A 23,126-nucleotide genomic window follows, 5' to 3' on the forward strand; every position below is an offset into this window, starting at 1 on the left:
GCAAGTTTACGATTTTTTTTTTTCCCCCCATATTTAAGTTTTACTTTCGCTTCCATTCTTCCTCTTCTGAAGGTGAAAGTCAACGAGTGAGCATTGTTTTGTTTTATTTTCTGTGTTTGCCCTGGTGTGTTTGTTGTGCTTAGCAACTTCTCCTCCTAAGGAAGTACGTGAGACACTCGATGGTCGATCAGGAAGCAAGGCCCGAGCGGTCATCTCCTAGTCCTGTGGTTAGGATATTCCAGTCTTTGCAGGGGTCTTTAGGGACTGCACAGTTGAGAGTGCTAGTCTGTACAAGAATCAGTATGGTGCAGGTACAGCAGCAGAGAGATTGTTTCTCCCTATCCATGTGTTGGTATACCTACATGTGTATAACACATTTTCTTTAGCATCACGTACAATTTCTTCTTCATACGACTGTTTTCTTTTCACCCAATTTTTTTTCAACCCATTCTAAATAAATATGACACATCTAAATTATTGTCATATAGTTCAAAATAACATAATAGCCCTGATTCATCAAGCTTTTGCACCAAAAAAGTGAGTAAAAGTTTTGAAAACTCACAAAATGTTGGCGCAACTCAGAGTTGCACTAAAATTTGAAACTTTTGACATCATTTTTCTCCCCAGCTCAACCAAAATGGGTGGAGATGTGGCAAGACAGGGCACGGATGGCATGTGAGACCACAAGTCGTGTAATTGTCAACAGAACCAAAGATCATAACGTGACTAAGTACCACTATACCATAACTGAACTTGATGGTGACCACTTACTACCACCATACATGGGACTGATGAATAGATTAAGGCAGAAAAAACATTACACGTAGCTAAAGCCCTCTCTATGTCCAGATTTACACCAAGCAACTTGCAGGGAACACACAACAATTGACTACTTTTTTAATGTCTGTTGGCCATTTAATGATCTGTTTACAGAGGGAACAAATTTCCTATGTGCAGAGAACAATTAGTAATAGATTGTCCTGTGCTCATAGACTGCCATTGTTCTCAGCACAACAGGTCCTGTTTACACAAAACTGTGCTGCTGAGAACAAAGCTATCGTAAAGGCCCAGTCACACACAACGACTTACCAGCGATCCCGAAAACGATGTGACCTGATAGGGATCGCAGGTAAGTCGCTGGGAGGTCGCAGGTGAGATGTCACACAGTCAGATCTTACCAGCGATGCAGGAACAATACAGGTCACAGTAGCGGCCTGTATAACAATCTCAGCAGTCACTGTGACCCTGTCACACAGCATCAAACACAGCGATGCCCAGCAGGACATCGCCTTTGAAGAAAATGGACTGGACCATTCTGCAATGACTAGAGATCTCACAGCAGGGGCCTGATCGCTGGTAGGTGTCACACATAACAAGATCGCTAACAGGATCGCTACAGAAACCGTGTCTCAGCTGCGATCTCGGTAGTGATCTCGTTATGTGTGACGGTACCTTAAGATTTCACCCAACAACCTGGTCATTTATGAGCTTTACTAGGAGCTCTCATTCATGATAATCAACCAGTGTACATCCAAATAGTAGGTAGCTGATTATTTCCACATCTGTGATATCAAACAATGACTTTTTCCACCTGTCTTTTCCTACATTTGTGCTCAGAAAGTTTTGATTCCTTTTGCAGCACCACCTTTAGGCTATGTTCGCACGTTGCGTTTTTTTCCGCGTTTCTGCAGCGTTTTTAGCAGCAGCGTTTTTGCGCTAAAACGCATGCGTTTTTGATTGCCAGCAAAGTCTATGGGAAAAGCAGAAATCCTGTCTGCACTTTGCTTTTTTTTCTGCAGCGTTTAATTTGCATATTTGTGGTCAAAAACCATGCTGAAAAAGAAGCAGCATGTCAGTTGTTTTTGCCATTTCTGCAGCGTTTCCTTAACATTGGAGTCAATGAGAAATGGCAAAACGCAACCAAAAGCACAATTCCTGCGTTTTTCATGCTTTTTACCTGCTTTTCCACTGCATTTTTGGCTCCAAAAACGCATGCTTTTCTGGACAAAATTTAATGGGTTCTAATGTTCCTTTACACACACACAATAACCGAAAATTTAAATGTTAAAAAATTAGAAACTTCACCTATTTTTCTGATTTAAAATGTGCATAACCACTATTTTCTCATTAAAAATGATAATTTCCCATATAGTTTTATTAAAAGTTAATTTTATACTTTTTTTCTTTTTTTATTCTTTTTGACTAATTCAACTTTATTTCTCAGTGTCTTGATCTCAAAAACGCATCTGCAGAAACGCAGGTGAAAACGCAGGTAAAAAGCGCTAAAAACGCACTAAAAACGCGGTGAAAACGCATGCGTTTTTAGCGCTAAAAAATGGTCAAAAGCCATTTGGTCAAAAACCAAGGGAAGGAAAACGTGCAGAATAAACTGCAGGTACTCCGACGCAACGTGCGCACATAGCCTAAGCGACTGATTTGGCTTTATCCTGCTGTCCACGTTCGTAGTGCCATCCTCTACAACCCACAAATAGGGCAAGCCTACAGCACCCGATACTGAGGAAAAATAAAATCTTTTTGGGTTGTGCTGCAGATTTTCTAACAATATAGGGTTAGTTGATATTTTTCGCACTACATATATTTTATAACTTTGAGGGCTGTCTCTGGCTTTAGAAAAGGCTCCTTCATCCGTTGGTAACAACGTCAGAGTCTAACAATTAGGTCCACAAATATTTCTATTTAGATATGTAGCAAATAGGGGTCAAAATCATGGGTTGCCGGCGCCTGTGTCAAGACAAGACATAACATTTTAAAAATAAAGTTTATTAAGTGTTTAAGGTTTTTTTTTTTTTTAATTCTATTACCTTTTTGTGCTTTAGTTGTAAGGCTATGTGCGCACGTTGCGTAAATACATGCAGTTAAGCTGCGCTTTGTAGCGGAACGTAACTGCATGCGTCCTGCGTCCCCTGCACAGTCTATGGAGATTGTGCAGGGGCCGTGCACACATGGCGTCTTGGAGCGCAGCGCTTCGGCTGCTGCCCGAAGCGCTGCGTTCTAAGAAGTGACATGTCACTTTTTCCGTGCGCTTTGCCGGCAGCTCCTGCTCTGTCTATGGCAGGAGCTGCAGGCAGAGCGCATGGAATCTGCTTTTTTTTTTTTTTTTCTCTACGGACATTTTCTGCAGCGATTTGAAGCGCACGTGTGCTCTTCAGATCGCTGCAGAAATTTCTGCAGGACTAGTACGCAACATGCACACATAGCCTAAAACTATTTTATCATTCTAAACTCTAGTTAGGATTAGAAAATTATGTAAAAAATTAAAGTAAAATGTATTATAAGCTTAGTTTTTTGTTTTACAAGGGACACTTTTTTTTTTTTTTACATTTGGGACAGCTCCACCAAAAGTTTTTTTTTTTCTCCTCTAGCAAAATTTCAAGGGAGAGAAGAGGCAGAGAGCTGAGAGAGCTCAGTACATCTTTTGTCATCTCATGTGCTCTTTATGTAGAGGGCAGTGGTTGAAATGGATTTATCGGCAGTTGCGCTTTACATACACCGTGATTGAGATGACCAAACTCTCTCCATCATACTAAGAGCTGCAAGTCAGTTCATCTCCACTCTGCACTGGAATCTGTGAACAGACCTATATGTCGAAGCAGCCTATCTGCTTTAATCATCTAGTTCGTTGGTCGGTGGGTGGGCACTCATTGATCTCCTGCACCAATCCAAGAAGTGGCAGTAGGAGCGATGGAAGAAATGCGGCACCCCCATAGAATTTGCTTTGAGAAACAACCCCTGTGGCCCACACATGCTTTTCCACTCTGTTCCATGTGGATTTGATATGATTATCATCCTTTGCATTTTGTAGATTATTTTTTTTACTTGTGGAAATCAATGCAAATGTCTGTATTAAAGAATTCCCTTAAACTGGTCAACTCACCCTGTTTTACTTACAAAGTTGTATTTCTCAATCAGATGTGATGTGTTACATTTTCTACTGTTTTTTTTTTTTTTTTTTTTAAATGGCAAAGTTTTGCCTTTTACAGCACCTTGCGAAAGTATTCAGCCCCTTGAATTTTTCAACCTTTTCCCACATTTCAGGCTTCAAACATAAAGATAAAAAAATGTTATGTTATTGTGAAGAATCACCAAGTGGGACACAATTGTGAAGTTGAACGAAATTTATTTGCTTATTTTAAACTTTTTAAAAAATAAATAACTGAAAAGTGGGGCGTGCAATATTGTTTGTCCCGTTTACTTTCAGTGCAGAAAACTCACTCCAGAAGTTCATTGAGGATCTCTGAATGATCCAATGTAGTCCTAAATGACTGATGATGATAAATATAATCCACCTGTGTGTAATCTAGTCTCCGTATAAATGCACCTGCTCTGTGATAGTCTCAGTTTCTGTTTAAAGCGCAGATAGGATCATGAAAACCAAGGAACACAACAGGCAGTTCCGTGATACTGTTGTGGAGAAGTTTTAAGCCGGATTTGATTACAAAAAGATTTGCAAAACTTTAAACATCCCAAGAAGCACTGTGCAAGTGATCATATTGAAATGGAAGGAGTATCATACCACTGCAAATCTACCAAGACCCAGCCGTCCATCCAACATCCAAACTTTAATCTTGAACAAGGAGAAGACTGATCAGAGATGCTGCCAAGAGGCCCATGATCACTCTGGATGAACTGCAGAGATCTACAGCTGAGGTGGGAGAGTCTGTCCATAGGACAACAATCAGTCGTACACTGCACAAATCTGACCTTTTATGGAAGAGTGGCAAGGAGACAGCCATTTCTGAAAGATATCCATAAAAAGTGTCATTTAAAGTTTTGCCACAAGCCACCTGGAAGACACACCAAACATGTAGAAGAAGGTGCTCTGGTCAGATGAAACCAAAATCGAACTATTTGAGAACAATTCCAAGTGATATGTTTGGCATAAAAGCAACACAGCTCATCACCCTGAACACACCATCCCCACTGTCAAACATGGTGGTGGCAGCATCATGGTTTGGTCCTGCTTCTCTTCAGCATGGACAGGGAAGATGGTTAAAAATTATGGGAACATCGATGGAGCCAAATACAGGACCATTCTTGAAGAAAACCTGTTGGAGTCTGCAAAAGACCTGAGACTGGGATAGAGATTTGTCTTCCAACAAATCATAAAGCATAAAGCAATATCTACAATGGAATGGTTCACAAATAAACGTATCCAGGTGTTAGAATGGCCAAGTCAAAGTCCAGACCTGAATCCAATTGAGAATCTGTGGAAAGAGCTGAAAACTGCTGTTCACAAACGCTCTCCATCCAACCTCACTCAGCTCAAGCTTCTTGCAAAGGAAGAATGGGCAAGAATTTCAGTCTCTCGATGTGCAAAACTGATAGAGACATATCCCAAGCGACTTGCAGCTGTAATCTCAGCAAAAGGTGGCGCTACAAAGTATTAACTTAAAGGGGACGAATAATATTGCACGCCCCAATTTTCAGTTATTTATTTTTTAAAAAAGTTTAAAATAAGCAATACATTTAGTTCAACTTCACAAATGTGTCCCACTTGTTGTTGATTATTCACCATAACATTAAAATTTAGTTTGAAGCCTGAAATGTGGGAAAAGGTTGAAAAATTAAAGGGAGCCGGATACTTTCGCAAGGCACTGTATTTTGATTCAAAATGTCTTGTAATCCTGGAATTCGCTTGCTGTTGATCAATCTTATTAACAGTGACTCTTTTTCTTCCAGTATGTATAAAAAATGGCAAGAACTATCCAAATGGAGCAACTTATCAAGACAACTGCAATCGCTGGTAAGAATGTAGTTAGCATTATCGTGAATGGAAGAATACCTGTCCTTACGAATCATATGCACAATTTATAGTCTTCACCCATGGCAGACTATATGGGCTTTGTATTGTATCTGTGTAGAATGGATCTTAAGTATGGCCATGTGCATGAGTCATGAATGCACTATAAACTAAATAACATCTTCAATAGTAAGAAACTAAACACACTGTACATACAAATACACCTCAAAATCACTGAACGACAAGTCACTAGTTAAAGAGTAGCTAACCTTAGTGGTAATTCTGCTGTCCTCACATACTTGTAAGGAGGACTACCCAAGGCTATGTGCACACGCTGCATTGTTATGACGCTGCGTTTTTGGCCGCTAAAAACGCACAAAAATGCACCCGCGGAAAAAAATAACGCATCAAACGCATGCATTTTTACTGCGTTTTGGTGCGTTTTTGGCTGCGTTTTTCTGCGTTTTTCCAATGTATTGCATGGGGGGAAATCGCAGGAAAGAATTGACATGTCCATTTTTTTTTTTTTTTTTTTTTTTTTTAAGCTAAAAAACGTAGCTTAAAAAAAAAGTTGTGTGCGGACAGCAAAAATGAAAATGGGGAAGCAAAGTCATGCAGTTTTGAGGCCAAAAACGCACCCAAAAAACGCACTCTGTGCACATAGCGCAAGATTAATAAAATTCTAAAGCAAGGACTGCAGAGACGTTTGGTTGCACAATGGTTAAAATATTTATTTATTTTACTTACCCATCATATTGTACAGCATTTTACAGACATCATCATCACTGATCCTATTGGGGCTCACAATCTAATTTCCCTATCAGTATGTCTTTGGAGTGTGGGAGGAAACTGGAGAAAATCCCTGCAAACACGGGGAGAACATACAGACTCCTTGTAGCTGTTCTTGGTGGGATTTGAATCCGGTGCTAGAAGGCTAACCAATACGACACCGAGCTGCCCTAAAAAAATTTGGGATTTCAGTTATCACATGATTTCTCTCCTAATGGATATGGTGGGAGACTTTGCATAGAACAACTGTTACTAGGTCGTTTCACTAAGCCTGGCTTTCTGAAAAGTGGAAAAAAATGGACATACAAATGTTTGACATCCTGACTACAGATGTGAAATATAGTCTAAAAACAAGTTATATAGTTTCATAGGACAGAATTTCAAATTTTCCCTATAAAGCATTGTCATCCCACCACCATAAGTAATCAATAATTGAAGGGATTACAATTTTTGCAGAAGAGTTTTAATAGCTTGTGGGGGTAGTATATAGAATAGAAATACAGAATAATACAAGACGGAATAATGACCTCAAAGTCAATGATGTCTATTGGTATGACAAACCAATGAAGAACCAGGGACCTTCCTCCATTACTTTGGGTACATAGAAAAGTGCTTTCCATGCTTTTCCATTGCATCATTTACAAAAAAACTCTTGAGTGCCTCTTCATTTGAACATTACAATGGTGCTCAGGTACCTAGATGAGAACCCACTGATGCTGTGTTTTTGCTATTTACTGGGCACCCATATAATGCCCATGTAGACCCAATTCATGAAAACCCAGTGATTTTCCCTCTGGTCTTGATGACGTTGGTAGGCGTCAAACACAGCGATGCGTCCTGCCCAGCAGGACATCGCCTTTGAAGAAAATTGGCCGGACCATTCGGCAATGACTAGCGATTTCACAGCAGGGCCTGATCGCTGGTAGGTGTCACACATAACGAGATCGCTTGCGAGATCGTTGCTACGTCACAAACTGTGACTCAGCAACGATCTCGTTAGCGATCTCGTTGTGTGTGACGGGGCCTTAAGGAACTGGAGTAAAATTTCTGGCGTAAGTGTGGCGCCCTGGACTAGCCAGGGGCCACAGGTAATAACACAAACACACACACACACACACACACACCCCCACCCCCAGCAGGTCACAGCAGTCATCTCCAGTGAGACCTGATTTCCTCCCTCGGGTTCAGACAGACACACCAGGTGGGCGGAGTTAAGCAGATAGGCACGCCCACCGAGGAGTCTAGCTGGTCTGAGGCAGGAAATAAGAAAGAAAAGTCCAGGCAGAGGAAGAGAGAGGAGGTCTGCAGAGAGGCAGACGCAGACTGGGAGACTGGGGCCTAGGTTGGAGCCTAGGGCCCTCGTGTAGCAGTCAGGCAGACGGAAGTGGCCGTCTGCGGGAGTCGGGAAGACCGTCTTGGTGGAACCGTAGGTAGCCGGGGTTGGACGGTGGCCCACTGGTACCGAACCGGGGAGCCAGCTGGAAACCGGAGCACAGGAGGAGCGTAAAAGAAGGTGCAGGAAAGGACTTACACTACCAAACTGGGGTCAGGGGAAAAACACCGCAGCCGCCTGTGGGACCCGTCCATCCAGCCGTTTGTTTTACCAGAGACTCCGTGTACGTTACTGGCTGAGTGAGTACTTCCGTGCCGTCTGGCACCGCGCTGCCCCCCGCGACCCTGCACCTCACCAAACCCTGCCATCCACCTTCCAGTCAACATCACCGGGCCCCGGGACCACCAAAATTCCCCCTACCCACGGAGGGGAGAGAACCATCCCAGCTGCTCCCTGTCAACGCTTCCGGGATCCCCGTACAGAGCAGCGGTGGTGTCCCAACCTCACCACATACCATGGGTGGCGTCACAAACCGACATCCCAAACCCCAACCAACCACCCCTTTCACTCACGGGCGAGGAGCGCCGCTCGAGTCCCTGGGATCCGGCCCACCGCTCGAGCCACCGAGCAGCAGTAGCAGCAGCGCCGGACCCGAGCGTGGTGAGCGCAGCGCCCTCCCCGCCCGCAACATAAGAACAAATAACATAAGCTGTGACATTATGCTCCCGTCATGCTCCAGCTCCTCCCATTGTATCTGAGCTGAGTAAAACTTGCATGATAATGCCAGATGTTGCTATATTGTTGTACAACCTTTTTAAAAATGATTTACAACAGAATTCTGGTGTAATTCCTTTGATGAATCAGGGCAAGAACGTGTCCCAGTTGTAGGGTTTTTTTTGCATTACATAGGTATTGTGAGGCCTGGCTATGGACTGACCTAACAATCGTTGCTATGATTGCATGCAAAAGTGCTCAGTTCAGTTGGCGCCGTACATTTTGTTAAAGGAAGTAATAGGAATACAGGCTGTAGAGTCTCCAAACAGATGATCGTGTGGGGGAAGCAAATTGTTAGATCCCCAATTAAAGGGAATCTGTCAGCAGGTTTTTGCCATCTTATCTGAGAGCAGCATGATGTAGGCAAAGAGATCCTTAATCCAAGGCTGTATCACTTAGATTACCAGGTGCAGCTGTTCTGATACAGTCAGAATTTTTATCTTTAGTCATGTAGTAGAGCTGAGAGCTGAAACCACCCACACCAAGGTCTCAATAGAGGTTGTAAGTTTACAGTGAGGTGTCAGAGGAGAGGGCATGTTGGACTGCGGTGTGCATGACAGGTGTGCATAACATTGTAGTCCGAGCAATGAGAAGTCCTCTCACTTAAACAAAAGACAGCAAATAAACAACAGATTGGACCTTAACAAGACAGGCATCCCTGAATTCTCTGTGTTAACCCTTGCAGCATGCAGTTGCAGTGCCCCATGGGGCAGGTGGTTAACCTACTCGTTGCCGGGCCGTAGCAGTTCTGGTCAGGCAATGTTACAAGTGGCCTTGCGTGGTTCCGTTGTCCCGAGGCATGCAGTAAAGGAAGGGAAAGCGGGGTGATTGGAGAAAGTCTGTCGTGACACCATCTGTGGTATGCAGCCAGGGATTAGCCACTGCTGCACAATTCCTCGCCAGGGCAGGTGTTACGGCAGCCTGGATGGTGTCACTCCCCACAGGCGGAGCGGGCCCCAGGTGGATAACTAGGGGTTGCCGGTCACTTGGAAGCGCCGGAGCGTGGGGTGACGGCGTCGCTAATCAGACTCTGGAGTCGGCAACTGTGGTTTCCAGGTTCTTTTTACTCACTGCTTTAAAGCTGCACCCAGTTGCTGGTCTCTGTCGTTGTGGGCTCCGGTCAATCCCAAGCAAGTGAAGGGGCCACCACCGGTGTTTAAAGAAAGCGAGAGAATGTCCTTTTCCTAGGATGTTCCCCCTCAGCGGTTAGGTACCCAGGCTAAGCTCCCGCTCCAAGCCCCCAGCCCAGTGAAGCTTAAGAGTTCCAGAGGTGTCTTGTCAGAACTATGGTCCTGACTGATCTGCCTGATGTCAGAGTGTTGCGCCTGTATCTACCCCAAGTAAACCCTGCCCCCCAGGTGGCTGACTTCAGTGACCGGGAAGTTCTATGCATCGTGGTGGCCAAACCCCTGCCTACCCTGAGCCATCCCACCTTGTGGTAAGGTTCCTAAGCTGTATGTAGAGTGTGAATGTGGAACACCAGTTATTAACCCCTCTTACCTGAGATGGATACTGCACCTTAACTGAGGTGCAATACCCTGTGGCGACCAGAGTCGCAGGGGTGCCACACAGTCTTCAGCTTACATAGCTAAAACCTGCTGACATATTCCCATTTACTAATTGAAGGCTTATTCAGTAGGTTAACACATCAGTTTCTAAAAAGATGAAAATCCACTTTAATTCTACAACAAATCTGCCATGTCAACTCTTTATGGTTCACTTTATAACAACTTGCTCATACAGATCTTTATTTGGGGTGGTAAAATATAACATGAATTCCAAGGAAAATGCATGTCAGATAACCATGATATTTTTTTAATTGCCTTTTAGTTCTGACAGTTTTTGCACCATGTTTTTTCTGCATATTTTTTTGGGCAGTCTTTACTTTAGCATCAAGTTTCTACAAAGTCGTCACTTTTTTATTTCTGTAGTGTGTTTTATAAATCAGCGTTGGGAAAATAAATTGGTGTATAAACAGTAATGTGGCTCTCCTAATAAAATTAATTAGATGACTAAGGCTGTGTGCACACGTTGCGTTTTTTACCGCGGAAACGCTGCGTTTTGAACCGCAGCGTTTCAGTGGCAAATTGCATGCGTTCAGCTTTCCCAGCAAAGTGTATGGGAAAGCTGAAAAATCAGTGCACACGCTGCGTTTCTTTCCGCAGCGTTTTGGATGCCAAAAATCGGTGCGGAAAGAAAAGCAGCATGTCACTTCTTTTGTGCGTTGTGGCTGCGTTCTCTCCCCCATTGAAATCAATGATGCGGGGTCAGAACGCAGCTACGCCGCATGGACCTGCTTTTTTGTTGCGGTCCGCGGCCTTTGTCGGCACGCCAGAACGCAGGCATTTACCTGGAAGTGAGGTCAAGAGGTTTCCTGTTGACCTCACTTCCTGGCAAAGCCCCCGGTGTCGCCAAAGTGCCCGCCCCGACCCCCGAGTCCCCGACCCCCCTCCCGAAAATCCAACATGGCCGCGCGCACAGTAGCGCACCGGCCGCCCTGCTCCTATGATTTCTGTCGCATGTGCAATAACACATGCGACAGAAAAATGCCCCCCAGGCCCTGCCCGTTCACCCCAATTCCCCCCGGTGTCATACATACCTGTCCGGTCGCAGCGCTGATCCCCCGCGGCTCCCTCCTCCTTCACAGCAGACGCCGGTCAGTGCGGTCACATGAGCAGAGCAGCTGACAGCCAGCACTGTGTTCAGTGTGAGCTGTGCTGGCTGCTTGCACTCTGCAGCTGTGACCCGGGGAGAGTGGGTGCAGATTTTTGCACCCACTCTCCTCAAATGGAGGGTCTGCCCTCCTAGAAAATGGGGGATACGTTCCCTGAACGTGCCCCCATATTCTAGAAGGTCCAGAGGCGACGTGGGACATCCAAATGGATTTCTGCGGACCCATTTTTTTTTATTAAATTGGAGAACAAGGGAATGATTTGGGGAGTGTTTTTTCTAATAAAAAATTTTTTGTTGTCCTTTTTTTGCTTTTGTTTACTGTCAATTAGTTATGTCGGGTGTCTGATAGACACCGTGACATCACTAATTGCTGGGCTTGATGCCAGGTGACATTACACATCTGGTATCAACCCCATTTATTACCCCGTTAGCCAACGCACCAGGGCGCGGGATGAGTTGGGGCGAAGCGCCAGGATTGGCGCATCTAATGGATGCGCCACTTCTGGGGCGGCTGCGGCCTGCTATTTTTAGGCTGGGAAGAGTCCAATAACCATGGCTCTTCCCACCCTGAGAATACCAGACCTCAGCTGTCAGCTTCACCTTGGCTGGTGATCTAATTTGGGGGGACCCCATGTTATTTTTTTTTTATTATTTTTATTTATAAATAAAAAAAAACACCTGGGGAGCCCTCCAAATTGATCACCAGACAAGATGAAGCTGCCAGCTGTGGTTTGCAGGCTACAGCTGTCTGCTTTACCCTGACTGGCTATCAAAAATAGGGGGGACCTCACGCCATTTTTTTTTTTTGTTTTTGTGATAAAAACTAGGCTAGGCACTCTTTAGTGCCACATGAAAGGTACTAAAGGTGCCAGCTTAGAATATGCAGGGGGGGGTGGGACGTTGTATATATATTTGACCTCCATTGACGCTTTTTAGGCTGGATGCCCACAATCGGGGTTTGCAGCGTTTTGGGCGCAGAGTGTTTTCCCTGCGTCCATAACGCTGCATTGTGCAGTAGAAGCACAGTGGAAGGATTTTTAGAAATCTCATGCCCACTGTGCTTCTTTTCTCCGCAGCATAAACTGACCGGTGGCGTGGCTTCCTGAGCCTCAGCATGTCAATTTATGCTGCGGAGACGAGAGTGTTCTCTGCAGGTAGCATAGAGCTCCACAGCAGCCTGAACCCAAATCGTGGGCATGGGCAGCTGCAGGAAGGCTGACACTGTGTACTAGATGCCGTGTCGCTGGATCATGGCCACATAGCCTTTGGCCTGTTTCACACGTCAGTGATTCTGGGACGTTTGTGCTTTTTTTTAAACGTACCAGAATCACTGACATACGCAGACCTATTCTAATGAATGGGTCTGCTCACACGTCAGTGATTTTACACTGCACGTGTCTCCGTGCGGCGTACCCGCGTGTGCGTGATTGCCGCACGGAGACATGTCCATTTTTTTCTGGCATCACTGATGTTCCACGGACCACGCAGTGGTGTGGTCCGTGAAACACGTGCCAGAAAAAAAGTGCTTTTAAAATAAAAATCATTTTTACTCACCCGGCGTCCAGCGATGTCCTCTGCAGCCCGTTCTCCCTGCTGCTTCTGAGCCGGCTCATTATTGTCGCGCATATTCATGATGTGCGACACAGCCGACCCGGAAGCAGCTGCTGCGGGGGTCAGCGCCGGCCGGATGCTGCACCGCGGGAGCGATCAGCACCATGGAGAGCGGGAGCGGGCGCAGGTGAGTTAATCTCTAAGTGCAATCACGGGCCACGGAGAACGGAGCCCGGATTGCACTTAGACAACCCATGTGTGCTGTGATTCACGGCACACAGAGGGACATGTGCGTGTTTTACACGCCAGTGAAAAACGTCACTGTTTTTCACTGACGTGTGAAACGGGCCTAAAAGGGAGAATATTGTTGCTACAGCAACATTTTGGGTGAAGTAGCTGTGGATTCAAAATGCTTAATATACTCCTGAATAAAATCCTTGAGGGGTGCAGATTCCAAAATGGGGTCACTTGTGGGGGTTTTCTGACGTATAGGTACCCAAGGGGCTCTGCTAATGTGACATGGTGCGCGAAGTTTATTTCAACTTTTCCAAAATTCAAATGGTGCTCCTTCCATTCCAAGCCGTCCCATTTATCCAAACAGAATGTGGAGAAGGAAATGACATCACAGGTTTTTTTTCCAAAGGTCTGTGTTCAACCAACTTTATTAACACTGACAAGTCTTAAAAAACGCACCTAAAAAAACGCATGAAAAACGCATGAAAAACGCATGAAAAACGCATGAAAAACGCATGCGTTTTCGATGCGTTGTTTCTCAAAAAGCATTGTTTACAATTCTCCCCTCTGCCAGAGGGTGCGTTTTTTTCCGCGCGGAAAAAAAAAGCAACGTGTGCACATACCCTAAGAGTATTAGCAGCAAGCTCAATTAGATGCCGGGCACTGCATATGATGTCCATGTAACAGCACCCCCTGCAATATTTATATCTGTGCATTGACTAGTTACTCTGCCCACATGCCTAAAAAAAGAACAACAAAGTAAAAGAGGAAAGGCTATTCAGTAAAGAAATGTCTCAAGTAAAAAAAATGAATCCGATGTCTCATGGATATGTTCTATTTCAGACATAATCTTAAGATTTAACCCCTAGTCCCGTCCCACCTCACGCTGCGACACTGGTTATTTTAGATCTGCTCTGTATGGGGCATTCGCCTCTCCCCCATATAATTTTCTCTAGAGACAGATCTAATTTGATTGGAACCGCTGGCACACTGACAGAGGGGAAAACTCACAATAATGTTCTGTCTAACAGTAAGGAGGACAAAGTATTTCCTCAGTGCCACAAGTCTCTTCATCCGTATACAGAGAAATTACAGCCGCATAACATTCCGATCAGGCAGAGGACAACATTTACTAAAAAATGCTGGTTAGTTAAAAAATAATTGGCCAGTTGAATCAGAAATGATACATTGAAAACTAGACTGTTGTCATTATTAAAGGGAACCTGACCTCAGGATTTACACGTACTGTAGAGGGTATTAGGAGTGCTCTATTAGCCTCCTAATATCCACTTTAATGATGAGTGTATTGTGCCTAAATGCTAAATGTATTTAAAAAACAAGTTCAATTGTCCCTGCTCTCCCTGCCAGCGATCATCAGACTAGTCTGGGACTGCTGTCCATCAAAGCTCCTGACTGGTGGGAGCATACCCAACAGCATTGTGATTAACACACTGGTGTGTTCAGGGAGGCAGAGAAGAGGGATGGCTTCTCCTTCCCGCACACCCTGGGATGTCAGTCACACTGCTGTGGGCATGCTCCCACTAGTCAGGAGCATTGATTGATAGCAGTCCCAGACTAGTCCAGTGACCGCAGGGAGGGAGAATAGGAAGGCAGAGAAGTGGGATGGCTGCTTTTTTCCTGCACACACTGGGATGTCGGTCACACTTCTGTGAGCATGCTCCCACTAGTCAGGAGCATTGATTGATAGCAGTCCCAGACTAGTCCAGTGACTGCAGGCATGTGAGTAGGAGAAGAGCGTGGACTAGCAATGCCATTAGTAAAAAATAACTTTTATTTTATGCATTTATAAATTCTTGAAACACAAAAAAAAGGACAACAGGAAGTGTGAAAGCCAAGTTTTGAATCACACTCAGTAAAATAACAGTACAAAGTGAATTACAGGACAAAACTGTACCACATAATTAATGATTAAGACACACAAAGTCTGCTAGCCAAAATTTGAATCACACTACTTGTAATAGCAGTACATGGTGGAATACAAAAAATAGTACCAAACGGTTAGTGGTTAAAACAATATATATATATACTAGAAGGTGGCCCGATTCTACGCATCGGGTATTCTAGAATTTACGTATTGTGTAGTTCATGTATGATTTTTGTTATATATATATATATATATATATATATATATATATATATATATATATATATATATATATATATATATATATATATATATATATATATATATATATATATATATATATATATATATATGAGATGTTGTTGTGTGTAGTTACCAAGTGTTTGTGTAGGCGCTGTACATGTTCTGGGTGTTGTCTGGGTGTGACGGGGGGTGAGAGCGGTGTTGTATGTGTGTTGCGTGTGTTGCATTGTTTGTGGAGCGCTGTGTGTCTGTAGCGTTGTGTGTGTGTGTTGCGCGGTTTGTGTGTGTGTGGTGTGTTTTGGGGGGAGGTATGTTTTGTGCAATGTGTGTGTTGTGCGGTATGTGCGTATATTTGTGTGTGCCGCGGTGTTTGTGTGTTGGGTGTTGTGTGTGTGCAGCGTTGTCTGTATGTGTGGGTGTCTGTGTAGGGCAGTTGTTTGTGGTTCCCAGTGTGTGTGTGTGTGTGTGTGTGTGTGTGTGGTGTGTTGTGCAGTGCGCGTGTGTGTGTGTGTGTGTGTGTGTGTGTGCATCAGCCTCTCTTCTCTCAGCCTACCTCTCCCAGCCTCCCTCCTCCCAGCCTCCCTCAGCATCAGCCTCCCTCTCCCAGCCTCCCCAAGCATCAGCCTCTCTCCTTCCAGCCTCCCCCAGCATCAGCCTCCGCCAGCATCAGCCTCTCTCCTTCCAGCCTCCTCCAGCATCAGCCTCCCTCTCCCAGCCTTCCCCAGGATCAGCCTCTCTCCTCCCAGCCTCCGTCCTCCCAGCCTTCCCCAGCATCAGCTTTCCCCTCCCAGCCTCCCTCAGCATCAGCCTTCCCCAGCATCAGCCTCTCTCCTTCCAGCCTCCCCCAGCATCAGCCTCTCTCCTTCCAGCTTCCCTCAGCATCAGCCTCCCCTTCCCAGCCTTCCCCAGGATCAGCCTCTCTCCTCCCAGCCTCCTTCCTCCCAGCCTCCCCCTCCCAGCCTCCCTCAGCATCAGCCTTCCGCTCCCAGTCTCCCCCAGCATCAGCCTCCCCAAGCATCAGCCTCCACCAGCATCAGCCTCTCTCCTTCCAGCCTCCCCCAGCCTCTGTCCTTCCAGCCTCCTTCAGCATCAGCCTCCCGTTCCCAGCCTTCCCCAGGATCATCCTCTCTCCTCCCAGCCTCCTTCCTCCCAGCCTCCCTCAGCATCAGCCTTCCCCTCCCAGTCTCCCCCAGCATCAGCCTCCCCAAGCATCAGCCTCCACCAGCATTAGCCTCCACCAGCATTAGCCTCTCTCCTTCCAGCCTCCCCCAGCATCAGCCTCCCCAAGCATCAGCCTCCACCAGCATCAGCCTCCCTCGTCCCAGCCTCCCCCTCCCAGCCTCCCCCAGCATCAGCCTCCGTCCTCCCAGCCTTCCCCAGCATCAGCTTTCCCCTCCCAGCCTCCCTCAGCATCAGCCTTCCCCAGCATCAGCCTCTCTCCTCCCAGCCTCAGCCTCTCTCCTTCCAGCCTCCCCCAGCATCAGCCTCTCTCCTTCCAGCTTCCCTCAGCATCAGCCTCCCCTTCCCAGCCTTCCCCAGGATCAGCCTCTCTCCTCCCAGGCTCCTTCCTCCCAGCCTCCCCCTCCCAGCCTCCCTCAGCATCAGCCTTCCGCTCCCAGTCTCCCCCAGCATCAGCCTCCCCATGCATCAGCCTCTCTCCTTCCAGCCTCCCCCAGCATCAGCCTCCCCTTCCCAGCCTTCCCCAGGATCAGCCTCTCTCCTCCCAGCCTCCTTCCTCCCAGCCTCCCCCTCCCAGCCTCCCTCAGCATCAGCCTTCCGCTCCCAGTCTCCCCCAGCATCAGCCTCCCCAAGCATCAGCCTCCACCAGCATCAGCCTCTCTCCTTCCAGCCTCCCCCAGCATCAGCCTCTCTCCTTCCAGCCTCCTTCAGCATCAGCCTCCCGTTCCCAGCCTTCCCCAGGATCATCCTCTCTCCTCCCAGCCTCCTTCCTCCCAGCCTCCCTCAGCATCAGCCTTCCCCTCCCAGCCTCCCCAAGCATCAGCCTCCACCAGCATTAGCCTCCACCAGCATTAGCCTCTCTCCTTCCAGCCTCCGCCAGCATCAGCCTCCCCAAGCATCAGCCTCCACCAGCATCAGCCTCCCTCGTCCCAGCCTCCCCCTCCCAGCCTCCCCCAGCATCAGCGTCCGTCCTCCCAGCCTTCCCCAGCATCAGCTTTCCCCTCCCAGCCTCCCTCAGCATCAGCCTTCCCCAGCATCAGCCTCTCTCCTCCCAGCCTCAGCCTCTCTCCTTCCAGCCTCCCCCAGCATCAGCCTCTCTCCTTCCAGCTTCCCTCAGCATCAGCCTCCCCTTCCCAGCCTTCCCCAGGATCAGCCTCTCTCCTCCCAGCCTCCTTCCTCCCAGCCTCCCCCTCCCAGCCTCCCTCAGCATCAGCCTTCCGCTCCCAGTCTCCCCCAGCATCAGCCTCCCCATGCATCAGCCTCTCTCCTTCCAGCCTCCCCCAGCATCAGCCTCCCCTTCCCAGCCTTCCCCAGGATCAGCCTCTCTCCTCCCAGCCTCCTTCCTCCCAGCCTCCCCCTCCCAGCCTCCCTCAGCATCAGCCTTCCGCTCCCAGTCTCCCCCAGCATCAGCCTCCCCAAGCATCAGCCTCCACCAGCATCAGCCTCTCTCCTTCCAGCCTCCCCCAGCATCAGCCTCTCTCCTTCCAGCCTCCTTCAGCATCAGCCTCCCGTTCCCAGCCTTCCCCAGGATCATCCTCTCTCCTCCCAGCCTCCTTCCTCCCAGCCTCCCTCAGCATCAGCCTTCCCCTCCCAGTCTCCCCCAGCATCAGCCTCCCCAAGCATCAGCCTCCACCAGCATTAGCCTCCACCAGCATTAGCCTCTCTCCTTCCAGCCTCCGCCAGCATCAGCCTCCCCAAGCATCAGCCTCCACCAGCATCAGCCTCCCTCGTCCCAGCCTCCCCCTCCCAGCCTCCCCCAGCATCAGCCTCTCTCCTCCCAGCCTTCCCCATGATCAGCCTCTCTGCTCCCAGCCTCCTCCAGCACGCCGTGCTCCTCTGCCGACACTCACACACCCGATCGCATCCACTCACACACACCCGATCGCATCCACTCACACACACCCGATCGCATCCACTCACACACACCCGATCGCATCCACTCACACACACCCGATCGCATCCACTCACACACACAGACACTGACGATATCGCACATACGCGCTTATACTCACAACATCCGGAGGTATCACATGCTTCTGGCCATGTGATCCTCCCGCAGGTCCTGGAAGCTAACAGCACAGTACCGCCGCCGAGAAGCAAGCGATATCCCAGGATGTTGTGAGTATGTGGATGCGATGTGATGTGTGAGTGTGATCTGATTTGTGTGTGTGTATGTGTGTGTGTGTGTGCTGTTATGTGTCTGTATTTTCCGCCGCTGCAGGACCTTGATGTGTGGATGCGATGTGATGTGTGTGTGATGTGTGTGTGAGTGTGAGCCGGTGTACACTGGTAACTATGATACACATCGGGTAACTAAGGGACCTTAGTTACCTGATGTTTATAATGGTTACCAGCTTTCACGGCCTCCGTTAAGATCCCAGCATCGCAAGGTTATGTGTGGCGCTGCCGGGATCCTGACGGAGCCGGTGTAGAAGCAAGTGATATCCCAGCATGTTGTGATGTGGGAGGTGTGTGTGAGAGTGAGTGTGAGAGTGAGTGTGATCTGATGCCTGTGTGTGTACTCACCTGGGAGTCGCGGCTCCGTGTCAGTTGGGCCAGAGCGAGCGTGCATTGCGTGAGGGGGGCGGGGCCTGCAGAGAGCCGGGGAGAGAGGCCAATCCGTGTGGGGGGGCGGGGCCATGGCGAGCCCAGCGGCCAATCAGCTTTGTGTCACCGTAAGGACACAATTTCGGAGCATGACAGACAGACAGATAGACAGACAGACAGACAGACAGAATAAGGCAATTATATATATATAAATAATATACCGGGGGTAATGCCCCTTTGCCACACAGTACATTACATGAGGGCAAGAAATCTAGCACAATTTATGTAGGGTAGTTCCATATGTGCACAAATAGCCAGACCCTAAAATACCTTAAGATGCAGAGGTCAAATATTGGTTGCAGCAGCAAAATACTCAGAGGAAGACACAGATGCTGACCCTTTCACTGCCATCATCTGTACTCCAAATGAGTATATTCTGATATCAATGCATCTGAAGGCAGACAGACAAGTTTCATAACTTTCTATGCTGGAAAAATTAATTAAAAAAAAAATAAGTTTTTAGTTGAAGGTTTTCTCATCATCATAAATGGATAAAATTGCAAAGTGCTTTCTAAAAACAAGCAACTTTGCACTTTACATGTCATTAAAAACTCATTCAGTTCTCAAGATTGGCAGTATTTGTAATATTAATGTTAATTGTTTGATGTCTTGGTCATGGGCCTCCGAAGAAGTCTACCAGGGGTGGCTAGTCTCCTGGCAGGGTCCTACATTGAAACCATGGTGGCTCATAGCAGAAATACCAATTGGCTCAAACCCTCCCCCCCATAAAAAAAAATAAAAATTAGCGGGTCATAGAAGAACATATCTCACAACTTTGCAGCCCTTAAAAGTAATTGTCCTCCTATTGCAGCCTCTTACTGTTCCCACAACATGCAGTAGGTGTAATAATAAGAATATTAGCAAATACCTCTGACACCCTGGCCGATCAGGTCGTCACAGGGTATCGTACAATCTGCCCTTCTGCACGGTATCCACCCTCCTTGGTTACGGATCCTGGTTCTTTGGTGTTGCTAACAGCTTAAGCCAATCAAAATCCTAGGAACACTACCCACTTTAACCTACCAGACACCCCATTGGGGGGCCTGAAGGGAATAGGGCCGCCCACATGGGGGGTTGGGGAGGGGAAAGTGACAGTTGAGTTGAGTCGAGACAGTGGAGTGGAGAGGAGTAGTGGTGGCTCTCTTGAGGAGAGGCCACAGAGGAGAGCTCCTGTGTACCAGGTGGCAGACGTTGGTCTGGGCCTGGTAGGAGCTGGAACCCCGGTCGCAGGGGACAGAGTCAAGGGGCACGGATTGCCGAGGAGGGCGGCCTTGAGCTATCACCGCACGGGGGCCAGGGCACAACTGGCTACGTGGACCCCAGGCTGTAAAGTAGCTTCACGCGTTCTGGTAATTTACCTGACGGGGGTGAAGACTTCAAGTGTCACCCCCAACCCGCTCCAAAATCAGGGTACTAGCGCACCGATGGGATAGGACTTTCCCACTACAGTCCAAAGAAATTCTACGCATGAACCCTGAGAGCAAGCTCACTCTGTAAGCCATACGGGTGAGCGGGACCCGACGAGTTTCATACCATCGGGTCCAACAGAGACGAAGGTGCCAAGGACAGGGCCACAGACCAACTGCAACACCAAGGGAATGGATCCAGGCGTGCTCCCTGCAGGCTACAGAGGCGCTCAGAATTCTGGTTTACAAGCTGTCAGTGTAGTTATTCCGGGACTGATTGAGTACATTGGAGACCCCTGTTCCTATCCCCAACTGCACCCAAGCACCATCCTAACACCAACGGGCCCCGGGACACAAACCCCCTACCCATGGAGGGGTTAAACATAAGGCTGCCGCACCATCGTCACCGGGCTCCCCAACGGCAGTGGTGGTCTCTCACATTACCACTCACCGTGGGTGGCGTCACGAACTTTCCAAAAACCCTCCCTGTACATATCCCCTCTTTTTAAATCGAGTGTCCGCGCGGACCCCCCGGATCTGGAGACCCCTCGAGCCACCGCGGCTCCGGATCCGAGCGGCTCGGCCGCTGGCGTGGGGGTGGTACACCTCAAGTAGAAATGTGGTATAGTTCTGATTTAACTATGTCTTTTATCTCATGTGCAGGGCCTTGCAGCCTAGATATCCATAGTTATGACCACTCAGTGACAGTTAAAGAGAACAAACCATCAGGATTTTCATATATAAAGTAAAGCCAGTGCTATACTGGTGCTAGGATGCTGAATGTAACCATACTTTTTGATCTGAGATTGGATGTTTTATTTCAGATATATGTGTAAGTTAAATTACAGAAATGTACTGCTATTTGATGATAGCAGCTACAGAATATATAATATGTGGGTAAGGTTTTGCTATCTATTCCCGCCCCTGTCTGCTGCCTGGTATGGGCTCCTTTCAGGTATAAGTCATTTCTGTCACATGATAGGGGCATGTTAGAAATGCAGCCCAGATAGTCTAACATCTACAAAGGCCAGACAGCAGACAGGGGCGGGAAAAGATGGCAAAATCCTACCCACCTATTAGATATTCTGTAGCTGCTGCCAATCAAATAGCAGTACAGTTCTTTAACTTTACTTGCACATTTTTCTGAAATAAAACCTCCAATCTCAGAACAAAAGGTATGCTTATATTCAGCATCCTAACAACAGTATAGCACTGGCTTTACTTTATATATGAAAATCCTGATGGTTGGTCCTCTGTAAGTTGTTTGTGGTCATAACCATGGATACCTAAGCTGCAAGGCCCTGCACCTGAGGTAGGAGACATGGCTATATCAGGAGAACTAAACTATATTGCTAATTGGAGATATTTGCTAATATTAGTATTACACCTACTATATATTATGACAGAATCTTGATGATGGGAATACCCCTTTAGGTAAAAAGTAGTGGTAATTGATGACACTACTGATTGACCAGATTGACAATACAAGTACACCAAATGATAACATTTTTTCCTGAGTACTCTTAAAATTATAAGGCAGCTTTCACACTGCATTTTTACCTATGTTCACTGGTCCCGTCGGGGCATCCGTCCGCACCACTCCTGCCCCCCCGCAAAATGGGTTTCGGATGCATATGCCGACGGGGCCATTGACTGTAATGGTGCAAACTGAGTCAGTGTGTGCTCTGTCTTTCACCATTTTCGAGCATATACGTTTTCTGCAGGCGGACACCCAGACATAGTAGACTACATTCAGGTGTCCGCCTGCAGAAAGTGTATATGCCTGAAAATAGTGCAAGACCCCACACGCTGACTCCGTCTGCTCCATTATAGTTAATGGCCCTGTTGGCATATGCGTCTGAAACCCGTTTTGCGGGGAGGGCAGTGGGGTTCTGACGGATGCCCCAATGGGACCAGTGACCGTAGGTAAAAACGCAATGTGAAAACGGCCTAAAGCTAAAAATAATGTAACGTGACGTAGAATATAGAATATAGGATAGTCAAGATTTCATGACTGGAGTTTTCTTTTAACTATCTCATTGATTAACCTAATTCAACAAGGATATCACAACACAAAGGCCATTGACGAGGAATGATGGAGACATCCTCTGTAGACAGCATCACCGGAGTGAGCTCATTATCAGCACTTCACATAACTCCCCCTCAGGCACAGCGTATGACTGCTGTGAACAGCATATTCTCCTGGCACCGCGCAGGAGCTTCCGATCCAGAGATCTCACAACAAAACTTTTACAACAATGTGATTTAGTTTTGATACTGTTGAAAACCTTCTTTACAAATCTGTCGTATTGTAATATTGATGGCAATGCGTGAAGGTGGCTACAGTGATCGCATTACACAATCCATACAAGACGGACTTGTGGATGACCTGAGATGTCGTGATGAGTCCTTTAAACTGTAATGGTAAATAGATCTGGAATACTGAGAAATATCACATACGAGGTGTGACAGCTGACTTTAGGCTCAGACGATAGGTTTTGAGATGCTGTGAATCAGTGGGAAAATCAGTAGGGCTTAAATGATGAGATTCCCAGGATAATGCTTCTGCTAAACTTAGACTCCTGTATGCAGCCTTAAAAGGAAGCTGGAGTCTTAAAACGCATAGCAAAGAACAACTCCTAATCCTCATACACTGGAGTTTGTCTGCCGCATATTCAACTGTCTGCATGC

General features: G+C 47.1%; 1 protein-coding gene across 1 annotated transcript in view; it reads left to right on the forward strand.

Moving 5' to 3' along the window:
- The window catches only part of TINAGL1 (tubulointerstitial nephritis antigen like 1), a 94,075-nt gene that overhangs the window by 46,683 nt on the left and 24,266 nt on the right, over positions 1-23,126 (forward strand). The window contains exon 3 of the mRNA XM_075336127.1: positions 5,701-5,764. Coding sequence (XP_075192242.1) covers positions 5,701-5,764 — 64 coding nt within the window. The remainder of the gene's footprint in view (positions 1-5,700; positions 5,765-23,126) is intronic.

Source organism: Anomaloglossus baeobatrachus, chromosome 2 (assembly GCF_048569485.1).
Source record: "Anomaloglossus baeobatrachus isolate aAnoBae1 chromosome 2, aAnoBae1.hap1, whole genome shotgun sequence".
NCBI classification, from domain to species: Eukaryota; Metazoa; Chordata; class Amphibia; order Anura; family Aromobatidae; genus Anomaloglossus; species Anomaloglossus baeobatrachus.